Source organism: Hippichthys cyanospilos, chromosome 4 (assembly GCF_059441005.1).
Source record: "Hippichthys cyanospilos isolate Australia breed blue-spotted pipefish chromosome 4, RoL_Hcya_1.0, whole genome shotgun sequence".
NCBI lineage: Eukaryota > Metazoa > Chordata > Actinopteri > Syngnathiformes > Syngnathidae > Hippichthys > Hippichthys cyanospilos.
Window position 1 is genome coordinate 11,631,977 of NC_142372.1, and position 22,794 is coordinate 11,654,770.

The 22,794-nt window shown below is 37.5% G+C and overlaps 3 protein-coding genes across 4 annotated transcripts; all 3 read left to right on the forward strand.

The window, feature by feature from the left end:
- Positions 1-597: 597 nt before the first annotated feature.
- On the forward strand, positions 598-4,672 carry nudt21 (nudix hydrolase 21). Its single transcript, XM_088413232.1, has 7 exons — positions 598-868; positions 2,256-2,456; positions 2,546-2,609; positions 3,544-3,633; positions 3,783-3,858; positions 3,955-4,069; positions 4,285-4,672. The coding sequence occupies exons 1-7, from the start codon at positions 747-749 to the stop codon at positions 4,304-4,306; spliced, it is 690 nt and encodes a 229-aa protein (XP_088269358.1). The 5' UTR covers positions 598-746; the 3' UTR covers positions 4,307-4,672.
- Positions 4,673-5,395: 723 nt separating this feature from the next.
- ogfod1 (2-oxoglutarate and iron-dependent oxygenase domain containing 1) lies at positions 5,396-11,441 on the forward strand. The gene is made up of 13 exons (XM_088413663.1): positions 5,396-5,599; positions 6,610-6,755; positions 6,838-6,884; positions 8,060-8,160; positions 8,232-8,348; positions 8,505-8,596; positions 8,669-8,797; positions 8,861-8,974; positions 9,138-9,217; positions 10,399-10,643; positions 10,713-10,841; positions 11,135-11,193; positions 11,292-11,441. Exons 1-13 carry the CDS (start codon positions 5,437-5,439, stop codon positions 11,439-11,441), a joined length of 1,572 nt encoding a protein of 523 aa, XP_088269789.1. The 5' UTR covers positions 5,396-5,436.
- Positions 11,442-11,980: 539 nt separating this feature from the next.
- On the forward strand, positions 11,981-22,492 carry tradd (tnfrsf1a-associated via death domain). Of its 2 annotated transcripts, none has more exons than XM_088413664.1 (5): positions 11,981-12,108; positions 14,919-15,070; positions 16,603-16,883; positions 18,593-18,734; positions 20,443-22,492. In XM_088413664.1, exons 2-5 carry the CDS (start codon positions 14,920-14,922, stop codon positions 20,733-20,735), a joined length of 867 nt encoding a protein of 288 aa, XP_088269790.1. In that variant the 5' UTR covers positions 11,981-12,108; position 14,919; the 3' UTR covers positions 20,736-22,492. The 2 variants fall into 2 exon arrangements, with proteins under 2 accessions (XP_088269790.1, XP_088269791.1); XM_088413665.1 differs by lacking the exon at positions 11,981-12,108 and adding an exon at positions 12,161-12,279.
- The last annotated feature ends 302 nt before the right edge of the window (positions 22,493-22,794 follow it).

The following is a 22,794-nucleotide window of genomic DNA, read 5'->3' on the forward strand; positions in this document are numbered from 1 at the left end:
AGAATGTACATAAAGTCTCTTTACAATTTAACACCATCATTACTTGTGTCCCTAATGAAGATAGCAGCAAAGGAAATCAATGGATGGACGTTTCTGTATTGTGTGTTTTTTTTTTTTTTAAGTGTAAAGAGGCATTGTGAGCAGCGCCTGCATGACCTCATCAAATGGAATCACATGCACTCATCTCATAATGAATAGCATTTATGTATCATTTCATGTGATTGATGTTGCCCACGAGATTGGCATGAACTGCAAAAGAAGATAATCAAGGTTTCTTACTTCTTCCCCTGTCTCTATGATGGAGTGAACTGGGGTGGGGGTTTAGACCAGGAGATGCCAAACCGTGGTCTGGAGATTTTCAATAGTCGTTTTGAGATTTGTAGGTAATTGCAATTTGCATTACTTTACTCTTTAAGATTTTAATGATCGATAATTAACTGACAGAGACTGTCATTAATAAATACAAATGCAGTAAACTTGGTTTAACTTCCTGCAAATTGTGATCAGACCAGGTTGATTATTTACTCCCACCAGCAGAGTTCGCTGACGATAGTTCACGAACAGAACATAGTTATTCACCCGGAAGTTAAACGACGGCGGAAATGGTGGTGGACGGTTAAGTATTGTCCATTGTAGTCATCTGTATTTTATTCATAGATATTTTGTTCATCGCAACTATTCTAGAAACGTGTTTGAATTTAGTCGCTTTCGCAGTGAGGTTGAATCTCACCGTGCACACGTAAGATATGTCGGTTGCGCCTCCCAATCGCTCGAGCACAGGTTGGCCGCGCGGCGGTAGCGCTCAGTTTGGAAGCAAATACATGACCGGCCCTGCGAAGCCTCTCACCCTGGAGAGGACCATTAATCTGTAAGTTCATCTCTAGTAATTATTCACGAATGCATTCCATTTGGTGCAAAATGTGTTTCTATCCTTGATTTAATGCGAATGCTTCATAGCCACGTCGTGCTGCTAATGGGAATCTGATCCTTAAATTTCTATGATCATTTTTTAACGTTATTTGGAAAAATTGAACACAATCGATTTAGTTTTTAATCAAAATATTAAATATTTGGTACGTTAAACGTTTTCTACGTTTAGTCCGAATGAATAAATAAATACATGAATGAATGAATAAAATGAATTAACATGCTTCTTGTTTATTATTTTTTCTCAGCAAGTCACAGTGTCCTGTCACAGTAACATGTATAAATGCTGTAAAAAATTAGTTAACAGTTGTTCAAAGTTGATTTTTTTTTCTTTTGTTAATGTTAAATGGGATACAGTTTTAGGTATAAATATGAAATGTTATTGATATAATCTCGTTTCTGGTCAGCGTGATGATAGGGAGGGCATGAAACGTTTTCTCTTTCCTTGCAAATAATAAATGCGAAGCACTGGATCAAGCAAAAAAAAGAAATGTGCTCATTATAGGCAGTGATGCAGGTATTGAAACCTTGGTGTTTTAACACCCAAGTTAAACCATCAACCCGGTTATCGCCCCATTGCTACTCCAGTCATTGATTTACGTTAACGGACTTTAATAAATGGCTGTTGCAACAATTTCCCTTCTGATATACAAGAGATAAGTCCCAAGTACTGGCTGCAACCTTTAGTTTCGATCATTAGGAGGGATGCTGCTCTTTCTCAATAGCCAAATAATGAGAAATGATCATTAAAATAAACTGTTGCTTATCCTGTCTGTTGCAGACGTGCTCAAACGCGGATTATTTGTGAGTTTCGTTTGGCCACATTATTGTGTTTGTTCCTATTGTAAGCTGTGGCTGCAGTCTTTGCTGATAAGCAAACTCATCACAAATAATGCATATTACTCTACCTTTATCAAAGGTACGCTGGAGCAGTTTTCAAAAGTTAAATTTACTATTTCATCCGATGAACAACTTCCAACTTTTTCCTTTTGCTCCTGAACTTCCTCTCACACCCACAACTGAATCTTATCAGGTGATGTCAAGCACAATGACAGCCAGTCAGTGTCACTTCAGGATGTAATCAACCTTTGTTTTCAAATCTTCAATAACTCAAGCACAAGGAGACCGATACATGAAATCGGATCAAATCAGTATAAAGAAAGCATAAAGTTAGATAATAGATATTAGATTAATTTGATTAAAAAATATGACTAATTAATTTATTGCAATAAATCTGTTAATCCGACACCGATCGTTTTTTCAACCCCCAACCCCAAAGACAAAATGTTGTATGGAATACCTATGATAGAGCATGTATGTGTTTTTAGGTACCCTCTAACAAACTACACGTTTGGGACCAAGGAGCCCTTGTATGAGAAGGACAGCTCAGTGGCGGCCAGGTTCCAGCGGATGCGTGAGGAGTTTGACAAAATGGGAATGAGGAGGACAGTGGAGGGTGTACTTATCGTCCATGAGCATAGGCTGCCGCATGTCTTACTCCTGCAACTGGGCACTACTTTTTTCAAGCTGTGAGGATTTCATGTTCTTATAAACTGGCGGATGTGTCTTCCTGACTCCACCATGTTTGAATTTTGTTTTGTTTTTTCTCACCCTTTAGACCTGGTGGAGAATTGAGTCCTGGGGAAGATGAGGTGGAGGGTCTGAAACGCCTAATGACCGAGGTAGGGGGGCTCAAAATACAAATTGTATGATATAGCTTGATTGAAGGTACCAAGCCTTAGCGACAACTCGGAATGAATTGATACTAGTATTGTTTCTTGTAAAACGTCTTTGATACGACACATCGATACCACATCACTTGCCGGAAATACCTTCTGGGTAAAAGCCTTATCAGACATTTACAATTCAAAGATGTAATGGCATTATCAAGTACCATTACTCGATATTGGCAAGTACAGTAATCCTTCGCTACTTCGCGCCTCATTTTTCATGAATATGAAATAATTAAAAAAAGTTATATTGCAGACACACACGCTGTGAAGGTTTCCCGGATGCCTAACAGACAAGTTGGCTGTAAATACACATGCCATGGGCATTCTTCGGACGTCAAACTACTGCAGTACACATTTACCTAAGTCTTAAATTTTCAAACCTTATCTAGTGACTGTACTGATATCCCTTCTCGTTTCCATGTCTTGGCTGTACGTAGTCGGGATCACGGTTAGCCACAGTTGCCCAATCAGAGTTCACTGTAAATATATGTACTGCAGTAATATTTGTCTGAAATTTGTAAAGTATAAATACTTTGTACGTAAAAATTCTGGTACCCAAATTTCACTTTTTGCAGGGGGTTTTCGGTCCCCATCAACGACGGAACACTGTACTCAAATCTAAGTACTTCTACTGTGATATTGATACGTTTCTTTTCCGCAGTGTGAGAACGGCTACAAATACATAGACATTTAGAAAAAACCCCCACAATTTTTACTCAAGTTTACACGACAATGAACGGTATTATTGTCCTGACAAGATTCAATCTTTACATTCATATGAATTTTATGTGGCATCCTGAGTTGACATGGTCAAGGGCTCTTTTTGTTGAACTTCTCTATGGAGTGATTTCAGGGTTTACATTATAGTTCATTTGCATCTTAGATTCTCGGACGACAGGATGGCGTGAAGCAGGACTGGGTTATTGACGACTGCATAGGCAACTGGTGGCGCCCTAACTTTGAGCCGCCACAGGTTTGTCTGGTGTTAACTACAATCAATTTTGTCAAAGTGATATTAAGAAGCTAGTATACGCAAAATGTGACAATTGTTACATTTGCTCTTCGTAGGACTGTTTTGTTTTCAATCAAATGAATTGCATTTTACCCTTGTGTGTCTTTCAGTATCCGTACATTCCAGCTCACATTACCAAACCTAAGGAGCATAAGAAACTTTTCCTGGTTCAGCTGCAGGAAAAAGGTTGGACTATTTACTTGTCAATCTGAATGAATGACAACACAGAAACAGAATGAGTAAAATTGTGTTTTGTTTTGTTTTCTTTTGTTTTGTTTATAGCACTGTTCGCTGTCCCTAAAAATTATAAACTGGTGGCAGCCCCATTGTTTGAGCTTTATGACAACGCCCCTGGGTATGGACCTATCATTTCCAGTCTACCGCAGCTTCTTAGCAGGTAATGTTCTTTTTTTGTTACTCTTTCTCTTGTTAATGCAAATAGAGCGGGTAATTGCTATAGAAGTTAAGGAAGAAATATATTCCATATACTTTCATTCTATTAGTAAGCAGCCAGATTTTGTTTACTGCACCTATGTATGACTGATGGGAGTTAGATTTGGAATTGTATCTGTCTTTTTAAATAGTCCTAACTTTATTTACTTTTTTAAACAGGTTCAACTTCATCTACAACTAACTGAAGTCAATTTGGCTGTCTCCGTGAGCACAGCCCAGTCAAAGTGAAACTCGAGGATTGCAGAGAAAAATACACTTCTCGTCTTTGGCTCCACTTTCATGTGAAATGTGTCCTGTGCTCAATATAATGACAGTCCACAGGCATGTTTAGCTAAACTTTTGTCAGGGGGAAAAAAACAATTCTTTTTTTTTTTTTTCAATGTCAATTTTTTTTTTTTGTAGAAGATACATTGATATTGCATTATGTTCAGTTTCATTTTAAGCCTTCTCGGAAAAGGTTTGATCAAACCAACCAATTGCTTTTTGTTTATTGTTTTAAACTATATATATTTTTTTCTTTTTTTTAATAAAAAAAAACAAACAAACATTTAATAGTGTAATTGCATTTTTTTAGTGTGAAGGAGCACTCCTTTATTTGTTTTCCCCTTGGGTTGTGAGTTCAAACACTACGTAGCATATTTTGGCAGTCCTCCCTGGGACCATGGAAAATAATGCTGCGGAATAAGATATGCTTTGGGAAATTGGTGGCGTGAGGTGATTCTCAGTGAAACTAGATGATGAGGTAGCCTCCCAGAGGTCAGTGGGCTAATGTACCATGCCCAGACCAGTAAAATATGTCCTCGGGGTTCTGTGTGTAAACAATCCTCATATGATCACACCAGTTTTAAACTAGTGTGGAGATGTAGGATGCTGCTAGGACATATTTTTACACTAATTCCATCTCTGTATTGTTTTAAAATTATTGCAAATTCCATAACCACTGCTACGTAGACCGAATTTTTACACTATAATTCCAATCAGTATTTTTTAAACGATTAATTGCACATTCCATAACCATAAAGAGATGCTATCATGATGTCGGCGCATCTGGATTTGATAAGGGAACTACTCTAAAAGATGTTTTATGACAACAGCAAATGTATATTTACTAACATAAAATTGCATAAACACTTTAATGAAATTTACGACCAGTTAAATACGTCCGTAGGACAGTATTTTCCCAGCCATAGGTGGATCGAATTTGCATTTTTAAACCCCAGTCAATAACGTCATATCCCCGCGACGCAATGACATTTTCCAATGACGTCACCGCGGTGGGGAAATAGTCCAAGCTATTAGCCGAATTCCACAATGGCATCCAAAAGGCATCAGGGTGATGATGTAAAGTCAAAAAAGAAGAAAATGAAGACAACCAACTGCGAAGAAATACCAGAACTTTGTCGAGTCGTTACAGACGAGAACGTGAAGAGCGCGGTCAAGGAGGCGTGGAGCCAAAAGTCTAACTATACCCATGGTCCGTAAAGTCAACACGTACCCCGACACGAGCTACTTAGCTCCTGGTTAGCTCTTTCGTTGTAGTATTGCTAAGAACGACAATAAAGCAAATAACTCGTAGTTTAGAAACTGTTATGCATATACGCATAAAACTGAAACATTGTCTACAACAACAGCATTGCCCTATTCATGATTATTACGGCTTTCATTTACTTTGCATTGTTTTTTTTATTGTAATGAGTACTGTGCAGATTTTTTGTATCAATTTTAACATTACTAAGATAATGTTCATGCTTTTTAATGTAGACCTTGCATTTGAGTAAGCATGATAATATGTGTTGCATTATAATGCCCTTACATATTGAAATCTTCATGAAAATGTGTTCTATTTGGATCAAATGTTGTCTAGAAAGACAAACCAAAACACTTGTTGTGCACGTCGTATAAGTTTCATTCAGTATAATTGAAAATTGAAAAGAAAAAGAGGTTGTCATTAACAACTTGTCATTACCAATATTTTAACATTCAATTGCACATTCGTTAAATGCTGCCATCAATTCATCCATCCATTTTCTGTAGCTGCTTATCCTCACTAGGGTCGCTGGCTTGCTGGTACCTGGGGATAACATGCAAACGCCATACAGGAAGACCTCAGCGAGCTGGATTAGAATTTGTGATTGAACTGTGAGGCGGACGTGCTAAACACTCTTTCAGCGAGCCGCCTGCTGCAATCCATGTTTAACTTAAAGTATAACACGGTTGACCGGACTCCGGTATGCATGCATCATTTACACCTACATTTTCAGTATTGATACCAACCCCTCGCAGAAGTGCATTGAAATACGCTTCCAGTGTGTTTTAATAAATATTTAGACTTCATTTTAAGCTAAAAGTGTGAGGCAAACATTTTTAATGTTATGCAGTCCGGACAGACGAAATGACATTGTGAAGGTGTGTCTATTGCGTGTACATTTAATATTTACTTTTTCTGCAATCAATTTCAACATTCACTTTTTCGATACGCTGCAGGAGACTTGGAGTTGGACTGCCATCCTTTCCTTCACTGTGTCATCAAAAACTTTATCAAAAGTGAGCATTTCTTGGGGAATCTGCAGACAGAACTGCTCACGCTCAACTTTCACACAAAATCCAACGATCTCTACAAATTTAAACAGGTGAGCCTCAAACTGATCTGTGCATGACTTTTCCAACACGTCATTCCACTGTCTTAGCATTTATTTGTTTTCCCACCTACAGTCCGATGACTTGAGAAAGCGAACTGAACCACACATAGCAGGCTTGAGGTGGGTTATGATTTAAGTGAAAAAACATGGTAACAACTAACACCAAGTGACAATCTTGCAACCTATTTTCCTTTTAATTTCCAAAATTATTAGACAATCACTGCAGCCGTTCCTGAATTTCAATCACTGCATCCGTTCCTGAATTTGAACTCGTGTAGTTGAACATGAGCAATATTGCACGTATCGTTGAAGACGTTGCATGCTTCATCACTGCCACCAGGGGGAGCCAGATAATACATTTCATACCCAAATATGACTAAAGTTATCAACAAAATGGTTTAACAATACTGTCCAAAGTTGATTTAAGCCTGGTGACCCTACGTCATCAAAAGACAGCATATCATGGCATTTAAATCATGATGACTGGCTTCTCTCAAGTCAAAAGCCTGACAGCAATCTATTGTCCTATTTATAATTATGTGCATCCTATCCTTGACAAATTAGATACACTGAGTAAGACTTCATGCAAAAATGTGTTTATGAAATGCACCTCCCAAAGCAATCCACCCTGGTGAATCCAAACTGTGATTAAAAGAGAAATGAAGGCTTCCTCTTGGGATCATTTATTATTTATACTGCAACAAAATGTCATGGCAGGCTTGAACAGTGGATGAATTTGCCTCTATGGGGAGACCTCCAGCATCATGAATATAACTCGCATCATCTGATGTATTTGGGGGGGGGGGGGGGGGGGGGGGGGGGGGATTAGTTTCAACTTGATTTCTGTATGAAAATGGGCCTACACAGGTAAAACAAATTATGAATCGTTTGAAAAACCAATCAGCGTTATTAGTACCAAAAAACAATAAGCCTTGCTATAATCAATTTTTTAAAAAGTCAGGAACACCCGACTGGAATAGCTGAACATTATTTTGGGGGGTTAACCAGAGTCATTTTAAATGTGAGCAGGTGTGAGCTGACTCCCATTTGACATAAGTTTGAATATAACTGGTTAACTATTAACAGCCGCATCTCTAGTTATAAGAGGGTGTCTACAGTTGTGCAACCACATTCTTTTTTATTTTTTACTTCCCCTTTAGAAAAGAGTTAGCATTTTAATTGATACTGTGTGTGCAGGTTGTGTGCTCATAGTTTATATCACAAAAGCTTAGCATTTGAATGTGTAGACCTTTTTTATCAACTATAATTTAATTTTTTTTTGTGTCTAATTACAGATCAGCTCTGTTCACTCATTTCCGGTTATGGCTTGATGAGGTTTTGGGTGTCAAATTGGAGTCCACTGTAGATATTTCTTGTGCCAAATATGAATACACCGGTAAGCATTAAAAATGATATTTGAAAGTTCAGTGTCATTGATTCAATGTTTTTCTTTCCTAACTGTTGTAGATGTCCTTTTGTGTCATGACGATGAACTGGAGGGGCGGCGTGTTGCCTTTATTTTTTATCTTGTCCCCCCATGGCTGAGCAGTGATGGCGGTTCCCTCGATCTTTACACAACAAATGGTTAGTTTCTGTTTTCTTTCAAATATACTTAGGTCATTCACAGCATTTGACTGCGGTTTTAAAATCACTTGCAGGATTTGAATGTAGACTTACGTCACTGAATCCCAACATTTACTTTTGACCAGATGTCTTCATTAAAGAAATGTATGTCTTCAGGTCATTTCCAACCCGAGCATATTGTCAAGTCTCTCGTGCCTTCTTGGAATACGCTCGTACTTTTTGAAGTATCTCCAGTCTCCTTTCATCAAGTGAGAATTACTGGTTATGCTTTATCAGTCTTGCCAAAGAGCCAAAAAAAATATACATATATGCTTTTTCAGGTGTCTGAGGTGTTGTCACAGGACAAATGCCGTCTGTCTCTAAGCGGATGGTTTCACGGACCGCCTCTGGAACGGCCCCCTCGCTACATAGAGCCCCTTGTCCCACGGAGCGAACACTTACCGAAAGATGTGAGTTTATATGTGCATGTTCAGATTAATTGAACTACATGCTGATTAAGTGTCCCAATTTAGGAGACACTGCTGCTGGAGTGGATCAATCCACTGTACCTGGATATTTCCTACCAGGAGCAGATTCAAGAAGAGTTTGAGGAAAGCTCCGAAATACAGCTGAAAGATTTTCTCAGGGTAAATGCTCTCACTCTGATGCCAATTTTCCAACAAGTACTTCTAGGGATTATTTCTAGAATAAAATGACGTGTATTAGAATTAAAGCTAAAAACTACAAAAACTCAGGAATGTACTTTGAAGATTACATTTTAGTTTGATTGTTTGGATGATTTGTCATCAGGAGGAGAAATTCAGCCAAGTGTGTGAAGCCATGCAATCGGCTCATATTCAGTGGACGCGGAAAGGTCCGGCCAATAAGAGGTGGGCAATCTTCAATCACAGAAACAATTTTCGGAATTTTGGTGATGATTTTGCTTACCTGTGGCTGAATTCTTCTGAATATGATGAATATATTATTTCAACTGAAATGTTGCCGTTTCATTGGTGTATACTAATCTTTGTAATATTTAAATTGGTTTTGTGGGAGTACACTGTTGTGTAGTGTGCCACAGACAACATTGACTGTGATTGGAAACTCAAGGTTTTTTTTTAACAAATAGCATTTGTTAAACAGTGAATAAATTTACCTAGTCACGAATGTTTTTAATAGTTATTTACACTTACATTTGTGTTATTTTTTATTTATTTTTACCCGGGAGTTTCGATCACACTTTTTTATGGTTATTCTTGGTGGGGCTTGGTCCACTGTGCAGTGAACCACCCTTTATCGCAAGGGATACATTTGAGACCTACAGAACATGCAGTATGTAAAAGATTTTCAAAATACTAGGGATAAGTGTCCGACTGATTAAATTGGCCAGACAATTACATCGGCCAATTATGGCCCTTCAAACATCATCCAAAAATATTAAAATGATAGGCCATTTAAATGGCTGGTATACAAGTAACACTGGTGTCATTATTACACATGAATCTATACCATAACCCTTTATCCCTAAATATAAATATTAACTCGATGAGGTCGTTCTGTGGACCTGTCATTCAAAGTGAATCTTAATTATTACAAGCAATGATTAGGTGAAAAGTGCAAGGAACATGCAGAGAATTGACCTGGAACTCACTACTTCACTAACAACCAACAACAACAAGTCATGGTTGATTTGAAGAAATGTAAATGTAGTGCAACATATATTAAGCATACACGTGTCACATATGACATCCATTCAACTACTAGTGACACATACTGTACAATTATGATAAGGTCTAATGCCCTTATAACATAATTAATCGCGCAAACAGTAATACAAAAATATACCTTCACTCCTCCGACATGGCGTAAACACATTCAAACTCATTAAAACAGACTTATATTGATGCACAATTGTAAAGTGTTCCTTAGAAAAGGGGGACCCTCCTATTACATTACGGTACTTTGAGTGAATGTAAGAAGGACTCTTTCACATTTGCTAAGTGGTTCAAGCAATGTATTGGCGGTTTTCTGCACTTATATGTTGAGCACTGTTGCATTTTCATGTGTGTAGATGCTACGAAGCAGCCTGTCTGGACAATTTACCTGAGTGTGTGAGTGCTTGCTGGGAGTTGCTTAGGTCGGAAGCATTCTTCCTGCTTCTGTCCAACTTCACGGGCCTCCGATTGCACTTCCTATGTCCTGCTGATGACGATGATGATAGCGATGGTGGTAAACAAAAAAACAAAGCGAAAGAGGAAAGTTATGAAATGGCTGACAAAGCAACCACATCCTCAAACGAAACAAGCACAGAACCAGGTTCATGACATTTCTTTTGCTTCTTTTTTTTTGTCTTTTTGCTAAGCGTCTTTGTATTCTGTCACTTAGAGCTGAGTACACCCAAGTGTTCTGGTGAACTGCGACGATGGTCCCATGGCAGCTACACTTTATTGCACGATGGAGAGGCAGCACAAGCGGAATATGCACTTGACCTCATTTTACCTTTCAGCTGTGCGGGTGGGTCAGTCAATATGAAGACTGTGACAACAAATCACTTTTGGAGTGAAATCAGTGAACGGTGGGGTATCAGAATAGCAATGGGAATCGTTAACCAGTCGGCCCATTAATCAGTCGTCAATTATGTCACCCTTTTTTCCATCCTCTGATTAGTTGGTCAATGCAAGCCAACTTTGATTACCAAGTTACATCTTTAGCAATCTACACATATTGATAACATTTGATTGTCTTGTATTTTAATTAATCATATAGAGATGATGTGGATAGATGGAAATGATATTTCTTAATTTTAGGTTGGCAGTCAGAGTTTGGAGGCTTTACCTGTTACGTTGCAAACGAAGAGGATGAGGAGGTGAGTGTTTTGAATTTGCATATTAAGGACACTTTAATTACATCTTTCATTAGTACTTAACCAATCATCACCATGTCTTATTTCCTGCTCATTTAAAGCTGCTGACCATCTATCCCGAAGATAATTCCCTTGCTCTGGTCTACAGAGACAAGGAAACCCTCAAATTTGTCAAGCATGTCAACCACAGAAGCTACAGTGATTCTTCTCCCAAAGTATTCTACGACTTCTCCTTTGTTTATTATGAATAAAATTTCACAACATTTTTTCACATTTTTTCTTAATACTTAAAAAAATGTTTAAAAGGTTATCACATGTACCTCACAGTGTGCTGTTTGGGTAGTCAGGTTTCCTCCCACATTTCAAAAACATACACGCATAAATAAATGTATGTGATAATGAAAAAACAAGTTAAAATTGAAGTGAACTGAACTTAAGAAATGTAATGTACTTGATTTAAAAAAAAAAAACGTTTGAAGTTTTAAATGAGTGATTGTTCTCTCATCGCAAGTGGCGCTAGTTCAACACTAAGTCACTGTAATGTGAAAATAAGACAATGTAAATACTGTACACCGTAATTTTAAAATATACTCCAATACGATAATTATCCGGTCTAATAATTGCACAATTGCATTAATGCGAGATAATATATTTCGTCTCTCACCAAACACTTAAATGTTATCGAAGAGTGCAAATAATCTAAAATGAATGGCATTACTGTCCTAATTTTCAACTCGAAATTTCGTCCTTGCCGGAAAAAGAAACATAAATACTTCCTTCCGGTTTTTGCCTCTACCCCCTCCAGCTAATAGGACGACACAGTGTGACGAAGCTAGTATCATTGGCTAAGTCGTTAGGAGGAAGCGTAAAGGAACCGTGTAACAAAAGTTTTTATTTTATTTTTATTTTTTTGGTTAGGTAAGTTTGAGTATATTATAGTAAAGAATTACGTTGCTCTCATGAATATGTTGTGCAAACTTGTCAGTTGGTCGTAAAGTCAAATCTGGTCTACACTCCGTGTCTACGTCCAAGTTTGACGGTATTGTAGTTGTTATTGTCTCAACTGCTGACCAAAAAACACAACCGCAAGTAAATACCGTACTTTATATGTATTTTATAATTCTCGCGGACATGCAGTGATTTGATAATTTTTCAAACGCACATTTCATTCTCACATTTTCGCTTGAAATCAAGTATCAGTTTAGGTCGACGTTTTCATAACCAGGAAAGTAAAACTCATAAAATGTATTCAATCATAATGTGTATTAACCAGACTGATTTGAGAAATTCTCCTCCACAAACCTAAATTTTCTACGGTGTTTCTTAGTAGGGAAAAATATGTTTTATATTCCATTTTAATTCTAACGTTACGGTATATCATTCGAATTTGTCAAAGTTAAGTTGTTAACTTTGGAGATAAGTTTCAATTTCAGCTCAATTTTATAAATCGTTAAAAAAATAAACTCAATTCTATGTGCTCCTAGTGGCAGCTGAACTCTGGGTGCCTACTGCAATCAAACTTTGAGGGGAGTCATAAGCACTAAACAAGATAAAGTAGGACGCTTACATAGTTTTACATTAAAAAGTAGCTTGACGTCTCATTGGAAAAGATAAAAAAATGGCGCATTTAGCAAAGCCAAGTTGAAACACTGTTAGTTGTGCATCTTTGTATGATTTAAATGCACTGTAATATACTGTACTGTAGGGTGTCAAACTCCTTTTATCATGGGCCACATTGTAGTCATAGTTTCAGTTAGAGGGCCTGTATAACAGTGAAGTCAATTAAATTTTAAATGTGTTTGTCATACACTTACCAGAGTCTGGCAAAAACCTTTCTCAAGAGAAACTGGGAATGACTCCTTGTTTCCCCTCCCAGATTTTTGGAAAGTTGAAGACAACTTGAAATTTTGGTATTTTAGCCAGAAACTTCAGTCAAATCAGCATTAAAATAATATGGCGGGCCTGATCTGGCCTCCGGGCCTTGAGTTCGACACCTGTGCTGTACTGGATTTTTATATATAATACTGATGATGGTTGGAGAAAAAAATCCCAGCTTCTTGTTGCGCGCATAACACCTTAATATAGGCATGAAGTGATTTTCATTTGAAGGTTGAGATGGAAATGTAAGTTAATGCATGTGCCTTTTTGGGTTACATAAACTTTGCTAAATTATGGCAGGGTGGATAAGTGGTTTGCACTATCTGCCCGACACCTCTTAGGTTGGGGTTCGAAACTCCTCCGTGTGGAGTTTGAGTTGTCCATGGGTATCAATGTAAATGGTATTGCGTGTTTGTCCAGATGTGTCATATGATTGGCTGCCCCTCACACAAAGTAATCTCCAGCTCACCCACAGACCTAACGTCAACAAGCAGTACACAAGATGAATGGATGAGAAATAATGGTTTTCCCATCATCTGAGGGTGTACAGTACAGTCCTGCTCTAGTTTGTAATAACATACAGCCTATAAAGAAAATCCCAACTCCTTCACTGTGAGATGAGACAGTTAATTTGTGGTAGGAAAACCTCACATGAAGGATGGAACATTAGTTAGCCTTCTTCCAGATCAGATAGGCAGTTTGTCCAGGCAGGCAGGAATAGTCAAGGTTGTCTTTTTGGTAGCAAAAGCTGAATGATATATTTTAAGCACCCGATGATCATTTAATCCATATACCGCTGCTGAACTAATCTGGCAGTATACTTTCAGAGCACCGTTAGATTAGATTGCATTTAATTAAATACTGGCTAAATTGTTGAGATTCCTGCAGACCCAAGAGTCAAGTGTACTGTGTATTAGTGAAATATGAGGATGTGTATAATCCAGCTCAAATGATGCTCTTTCCATGCGGCACCTTCTGCATGCTGTGCATGGAGAGAACGTAAGTGAGTGGGCTTCTGTAGTTCATCTGGAGTACAGGAGATCGAGCCTGTGTCTCTATGGGGGGAGGGAAGCTGCAGATTAAACGTGTTTTTATGTAATGAAGGTTGGAAGAGGAGGCAGGGAAAAAGATGAGGAGAAAGGTGAAATGAGGCCCGTGCGAGTAGGCACCACTACTTACAGGAAATGTCCGTGACAGGTTGAGTATTTGGTACCTGGGCGTTTGGTGGGGACTTACAGTACCGGACTTAATCCACCTCTTAATACCACCACTATCATATCGTAATTACAGAAACCATCAATGTGATACAAAAACGCAATATAATGGCTCGAAACTGTGCCACATACTGTACATCATCTGGAGCAGCACTAGACCTGCTGACTATTAAATCTATTAATGTCTATACATCGCGACAGATGTGTTTAGCTAGCCAAACTTGGCTGTAACAATACTTTTTGCCCTGACTAACCAATGGCAGAATGATGAATTTGAAATGGATTTGTTTTACAATTACATAGCTTCATGAACAATGTCTCAAGACGAATCGGCCTTTTGTATACATCGTAGAAATAAAAGCGCTGCAGCACATTGAGCAAATCATCTGAATTAGTTGACTAAGACTCGACTATCCCAAAAAATGGCATTTGGTCCCTCACTTCCACACACGTGTTTCAAGGCTCCCTATACAATTTTTTTGTCACTTTAATATTCAAAGCCATTTTGGATGATCCACAAACTTTAAAGTAATAATGCTGCATATATTTGAGAACAAATAGTGCATATTGAACTGCTGCTTACACTTATGTTACTGCCGTGAGTTTATTATGTAATTTCTCCATACATTTATATAGGATGGCAGACAAGGTTTTGGATCGAGGTCCCTGGACAGGATGCGCTGTTCTGTTTCTGCAGTCGCTCTGTCCGGATGCAAATCTGCTCTCCCTTTACAAAGACCAGCGGGGAAAGTTCATGTTTTTTAAAGTCATCAAACTGACACTCACAGGTGAGCTCGCAAGTTCTGGTGTTAACTTCCACTACATAGATGGACAGTATTTCAAAAAGTCAGTACATACAATTGTTAAGGTTAAACAAGTACTGCGACATACTGAATATTGGGAAACGGTGCCACAGGGCATTATTCCAATATTTTAATGACTTCAAAAACACAGGCCAAGAAGATCTCCATTCCTAAACCCTAATGAGCAGCTTTGGCGTATCCTTGAATGGAGGGTTGAGGAGCACAATAAGGGTTTCCAAACAGACCAATTCCACCTTGGTTTCCTGCGCAACGCTGTCAGCAAGTCAGGAAGAGGAAAAAGTCTCAAAAGACAGAATGTTCAAAGTTTGGCATTGTTCACACTTAAAAAAGAAGATGTAGTGTACTTTGTACTACAGCAACATATCCACAGTGGAAATCCCAGTACAGAAGAAAGTCTATGAATAGCTAATTGCTAATAAAGCTAATTTAATACTGCCTACAGTCGCTACTTGGAACATTTTTGAATGAATGGCAAGTGGTCAAGGATAGATACAGCTGCTGGCGTATTTCAGTTACAACAGTAACACTTAAGCGATTTTTCCACCCACACTTTCTACTCTGCTCTAAGTCTGCTTTACGCTAATCTGCTCGGGTCTACACCAAATAACATTGCTTTCCCACCACCACTGCTACTACCCGGGAGCGCCTTCTCAGCTCGCCAATGACATCATGCAACAGCAACCGTAGCGAGCGTGCACTGCAAACGATAACAAAAACAATGGAAACTGCAGAAGAATTGGTTTGTGGCTGTTTTAGAATATTACATCAACCAGAAGACGCTATTTACTTAAAGGCTGTCGAAGGACAGTTGTGGAAGCCTTTCTTTTTCCTCTCTTTGTCGTTAATAGGGGCTGTTTTCCCAGGGTGGTTTGTGCTGCCGCACATTCTGTCGTCAAATGATTAACCCGTCTTGGACCAAAATATTTTCGTCACGTTTTTGAACCAAGCTATTTTTTTGAAAAATAAAGCATAAAGCAGTAGATATATATTACAAAAAAAAAAAACTGGGTTTTTGAAGAGTAGAGTAGAGAAGAGTAGTTAATGTTGGCAAATGGGCTTGAGAAAACAAACGAAATAAGCACTTTTATTCACTGGCACTCACGTCACTCACCAGGCCAGCCATTCACACTCAAAGTCATAAATACTCAGTAGAACATGATCATGTATATCCTAGTTGGATACAAATAATACCTGCTCCTCATTTCTACTGTTTGTTATTTTGTCAAATTATGCAAAAATGAATTCTCCACTAAATAAATACATATTTAAGGCCCAATGTGGACATTTTCCCTTTGGAGCGAGCTCAGTTTTGTTGCTGGCCCTCTACAAAATAATGGGTGTTTGTTGAGTTATTTTGTACTGACAGGAAATTTACATTCATACAAGGTGTACACTATTGGAAAAACAACTACAGCAAAAAATTATGTAAATGCAGGGAGACAGTCCCTTTTTTGAGATATTCCATGTACAGGCTAACACTGATGCACTCTGGTCAGATTCCGCAGGATGTCTGAACGGGTACGAGATACTAAAAGTTCATGATGCTGATCCTTTCCTGGGAGTGGAGGTGAAGTTTGTGGATGTAGTAGCATGTCAGCAGTTTCTGGAAAGCTACAGCTCAGGAGCTGTGCGTCAGTCCATCTCCCAGCATGCATGTCGGCTTCTCGCCTTGGCCCAAGAGTTCACAGTGGAGACCCAGCTCAAGGCTGGAATGCATGTCTTGGATCGATGTCTGGACAAGCCAGAGCTTTGTCTACAGCAAATTCACCTATCACAGGTATCGATCAGCAAATTCACCTATCACAGGTATCGATCTCACATATATACTGTGTGTGTGTGTGTGTGTGTGTGTGTGTGTATATATATATATATATATATATATATATATATATATATATATATATATATATATATATATATATATATATATATATATAAACAACTAATAAACAACTAAGAAAATGCATCTCACACTTAGTATATTTTCAGATTAAGCGGGATTTTTGAGCGCTAGAAACAGATGCAATAAACTGGTTATCTTCATTCAGCACCGTGAAATTAAATAAACGGAGGGAAATAAAATTGCATTCCACTACAAAATGATTCATTGTTAAATTTAAATCCATTATGGTTATAAACGGTGCATGTACACTTTTGTATTATTCGCTATATAGCAACTTACTCATTTGTATAAATACAAAGATGATTATTTGAAAAAGTTACAAAACTACAGTATGATATATAATTGTCCTGTGTTGTAATAATCTATTTACAAGTATTTCATTGTTAATCTTTGAAAAATATGTAAATGTGTGACTGTTGCATCTAATGAAAGTGATGGGAATGCCATTATCTTGGGTTAATTTGCATAATATGGTTAATTGCAACAGGAACACAAGTACCACTCATGTCATTGCTTGAATGTTTGTTGTGCCAATAATGAATAACATACACTGCATGATATTATCAGTGTATGTTATACATTACCTGTATCTGCACCAAGATAACAATGCGTAGTTTTGATAACCGCTGTCATAGAGATATTATTATTTTTTTATTTGTCATATTTAATACATTTGCATATTCACACATATTAAAATATCTACACTATTTTCCTTAAACACACACACAACCTCATAATTACACTTTTGTGTTAAAAAAGATTCTAACAGTTTTGAATTTTTCGTTGTTTTTTTTAGTTCACTTTGACTTGTTTGTTGTTTTTATGCATTTTGTTAAGTTTCATTAGTTCTTGCTTGTTTTGAAAATTTGACGTTACTTTTGCTTTACTTTTTTTAATTTACGTTATTTCTTGTGTGCAAGATTAAAAAAGAGATAGCACATTTTTGCTATAATTATAGTTTTATAAATGTAAAATGTAGTTTGTTTGTTACCATCCAAAACCTCTGTTTTCAACGTCTCACTTTCAACACACCGGAATCCATCGATCATGATTGTTATCGGGCTTCCACAGCTTCCCAATGAGTTGATCATTTGAATAAGGTATGATTCCCTACTTAAGAGCTTCAAAAAAAAAAAAAAATCTGCATATTGTTTTGCTTTTTGTCATTTTAGGTTTTGTAGTTTCATTCATTTTCAGTGGCTAAAATAATCTGGGTTGTGTGTGTGTGTGTGTATATATATATATATATATATATATATATATATATATATATATATATATATATATATATATATATATATATATATATATATATATATATATATATATATATATATATATATATATATATATATATATATATATATATATATATATATATATATATGTAATATATATATATGTGTATATATGTGTTTGTGTGTGTGTGTGTGGGGGGGTTAGAAGGTCCCTACAAATAGCAGATTTTCATTTCTTATAGGAGATTTCCCCCTCTTGTGTATGGGTCTGGAAAGCATAACTGTATATTTTGGTTCAGAGTTTGTCAAGCCTCTCTTCTCTCTCTTTTTTTTTTTTTTTGAAAGCCTGAGCGTCTGCGTGATGAAGAGATTGATCGACTGGAGGAGCAGCTGCAGATCGAGGTCCTTGGGCCTCCTGCAACCCAGCGGATTCCGCTCACACAGCAAGTCCCCAGCAACTGCTTCAGGTTTCAAAACAAAGTATTTGGTGAGTCGAGACTCCCTTTATGTTGTTGCAATATCTTTAAGATGAGAAAAAGTTGCAGTGAGCTCCTGCTGTTCAGAGCCGAATGAAAAAAAAATATTGGAGACGGTTTTTGCAATGTATGGTTGCAGAGTTGCAGCGCCTCTTGAAGTTTATTGTCAAACCAACCATAAAACAAAAAGAATTACTCTTTGTCAACAGCCCGGGACTGAGACAAAAAGGAGCAGACTTCCTTTGCTTTATTGACACAAGATGGCACCCAAGCACAGTATATTTACAGTATATTAGACATGGCTTTGGCTTGAGCACAAAAAACATACCTAGCCGCTCTAGGTGAATTTTACAGTCAAAAAAACGCAGGAAAAATATTCAGCAAAAGTTAAATTTGCAAAAAAAAACAAAACAAAAAAAACACTAATATACCTTTAAAAAAGCTTTCTAGCTATTTAGAACCCAAATAACAAAAAAATTATAAGAACCCATGTCATGTAATACTATATACTAATGTCAGTGAACATCTGCTGCGTTTGTTTCGTGTTCAGTTTGCTGGCACCACAGTGCAGTTTGACAGATGAATCGCTAATCCAACCATTTATGAATTGATGGTCTCTATCTAAAGGGAGATTAGTGCATGCAGGCAAATAATTTATGTGGATTGCATTAATTTGAAATTGCCAGCTTTCTATTGAATTGTCATATTCACAGTGGATCAAACCAGGACTTAAAAGTCTTAACCCTCTCCCTCAAAAAAAAAAAAAAGTCCAAATAAAATAAATGCTGTACAAGGATAAAGTTGCAGTATTTTGCCATAATGTTGTGATTTTAGTGAAAATGTAGTTTCAGTATATATATATAGTTTCAGAGCATTTATTTTTCTCATTTTACAAAGATTCCTGAGAGTAATATGACAAAAGAAAGATTTTTTTTTTTACTTGCTGTATTATGAGAAAAAATGAGGTTGTAAAAAAATTATAAACACAAAAACCTTTTGACTGGATTATTAGTTTCTTTCATCATACATTATTGTAGCATTGGCCCACTACTAGATACCAGAGGTGGGTAGAATACTGAATATTGTGTTCAAGTAAGAGTACTGTTATATTAGAACCATGATTCAATTGAAAGCAAAAATTAGTAATTACCACAGTAACTGTTCAGTGAAAAAAAAAACCTACTCAATTCATGTGTGAAAAAACAAAAAAAAACTTTGTTTTTTGATGCATCAGTTGCTGATTTGTAAAATCATGTCAGTATATCGCCAATTACTGGTGAGGAGGGCTTGTTCCATGTGAAGCTATTTACTTTCAGTGATTGTGTCAGAAGCTTCCACGAGTGCACATATCTTGAAATAAGACCTATATCTGCCAGTTTCGATAGCTGATATTTGTACTTGCATATCAATTGTTTTAATTGTTTTATATTCATGTCAGGAAAAATACATTGTGATGTCATCATCTGTCACAAAGTTTTTTTCTCCCAACATACTAATTAATTTTTTTAAAAAAGGTTACATTTTAAAATACAGACAATTGTAGAAACAATGCTATTGGATGCCTTTAAGTCTACTTGAATAACCATAGAGGGGCCATCATATTGAATCTCTGTATAGCATATACAGTAAAACAGACTCGGAAGTGTTTCTGTTTGTTCATAAACCTCTGTTTACGTAATCGCAAGTAAGTACAGTTTGCGTTAATGTCCCCCACATCAGAGGATCGAATGCTGACGGCAGCAGATGTTCAGAGCTTCGCTAATGGAGTGGGCCGTCATTGGAAGCACGTGGGGAGGACCCTGGGGAGGGAGTGCCGAGCTCTGAAGGATACGGCCATTGACAACCTGGCCTACGAGTACGCCAGAGACGGCCTGTATGAGCAAGCCTATCAACTCCTCAGCCGTTTCGTCCAGGCGGAGGGCAGGGCGGCAAAGCTGAGTCGGCTGGTCAAAGCGCTGGAGGACTGCAAACTCACTGGCCTGGCTGAATCCATCCTGGAAGTACAGCCGTGAAACTAGACCAGCACTTTTTGTGGCGTATGAACGCGGACTTTGTCCTTCCTGCTTTTACATGCAGAATGTCTCTTCCTCATTGAAAGAAATCATTGAAAATGATTCCTGTGTTCTTACATGTGCGTTATTTTGATCTATTTGTTAACAGGGGTGTCAAACACATTGCCTGGTCAATAAAAAAGCGAAACAATACAATTACATAAGGAAACCTGTATATTTACTCAACCATCTGTTTACTAGACGTTAAGAACTATCTCAGATATCTCAAAAGGAAGCCAAGTCATAATAATACAATATTGTATGCCGCCATTCTAGCCTAAACGTGGCATTCTGAATGTTGCATTTGTGGATGACAAATTAATCAGCAAAATCCACCGGTTTGTATTCATCTCAGAAGGCAGCCGTTTTGACATTTGCTGTTCACCAAAAGTGATGAACAGTGATTGGTCATCACTGAGCAACTGTATCGTAGGTTTCAGTCAACAGCAAGTGGCAAAATGGCCGCCACCCGCGATGGATAACAATGGGTGGATTTTACTGCTTAATTCATGTCACAGACAAAATATTAATCAGAATGCCATGTTTAGACTTAGGGGGCTGTGTATTACATTATTGTAAAGAAATGTTTTGACTTGAGTATTTCTTTATTCCTCTCAATTTTCTTCTTTCACAATAGTCAAATCTGTAATGACAGAAAAAGGTCATTCTTCACATGACATGTTCAGAGGGGCTGCAGTATTATTTTTTCATTAACATAATACTGTGGGCTTGTTTGGGCCCCTATGTGTTTTGACACCACTGATTTAGACGGTTAGTCTTGCTGCACATTTAAATTCCTCGCACTATTTCGAATGATTTCACCTTTAATTTTGCTTTAGAAATCATTCTACACATGAAACCTGTTGGATATCCTTTCTAATGACTGCACAAGTGAAAATGATTGATCCCCCAATGTTCAAGATGAGTCTTTACAAATTAAATGCAAAAAAAAAAAAGGTTTTGTATGTTTGTGTTGAATGCAGTAGTATAAAGGTGAAAACATTACTACCACTCTGTAATAAGTACAAATACATGTGTAAAAGAAAAAAAAGGTAGAAATGTATCTCCAAACACGTTATACTTGTTAAAGATAATTGGAAAAACTAAGAACTGCATGTAGTACTGGCATGTGGATATATAGCTTACAGTATTATAGTTTTTCTTTTTTTGATCTTGGTCTGCTGAAATAGTGCAGAGAAGTGCCTTCATTCGCTTCAGCAGTTACTTGCCGCAGTTGCGATGTCGAGTTGGCCAGCTAGCTGTGCCGACATCATCCCTTCAAATAGTCTGGTGATGTGGTCGCTTTAGAGCGCATAGTTTACAACCCTGAGTCCATGCAACCTCCCCAGGAGAACGGTATAAGAGCGAAATGGTGGGAAAAAAAAAATGTCCAAACATGCCACAAACAGGGTATTCCATCTGGCATTGCTGGTTTGGAGAATCTCATGTTTGGCCCTGATTGCCCACATGTCACAGAGAGAAGGCAGCAGAAAGAAAAATGTACAGATAGTGGTTTTAAAAAAGGGTATTAAAAGTAAAAGTTATGAGAAAAATGACTGAGCTACAGTAAATAAAAATATCTGTCAGAATAATCAATTTATAAGTAACCAAAGTACTTGTGCTTTGTTACTTCCTATAACCGCATTAGTGTAATTAAACCTGAAATTTCTCCAAATTCCTAGCTATAATTTGGCATTAATCCCTCCCCCTCATCTCTTGCTCTCATTGTCATTACACACACGTGCACACGCTCATATGATTAAACTGCTGATGTTGCTGCTGAATGTGTGGCTGTGTCTCATTGTTTCGGGCAGTGAGGCCGATAGCTAAGATGTGTGTGTATGTGTTTCTAGGTTTTAACTCCACCCAAATTCACTGATGGATAAAGTTACTGCAGCTTGGAGCTTGTCTTGTTTCATTCAGATCCAGAGTAAAAGCCCCCACCCCAGTTTTTTATTTATTTATTTTTTTTTTTAATGTCACTTGGCTATGCAGACAGATGTGACTTGTGGATTACAGG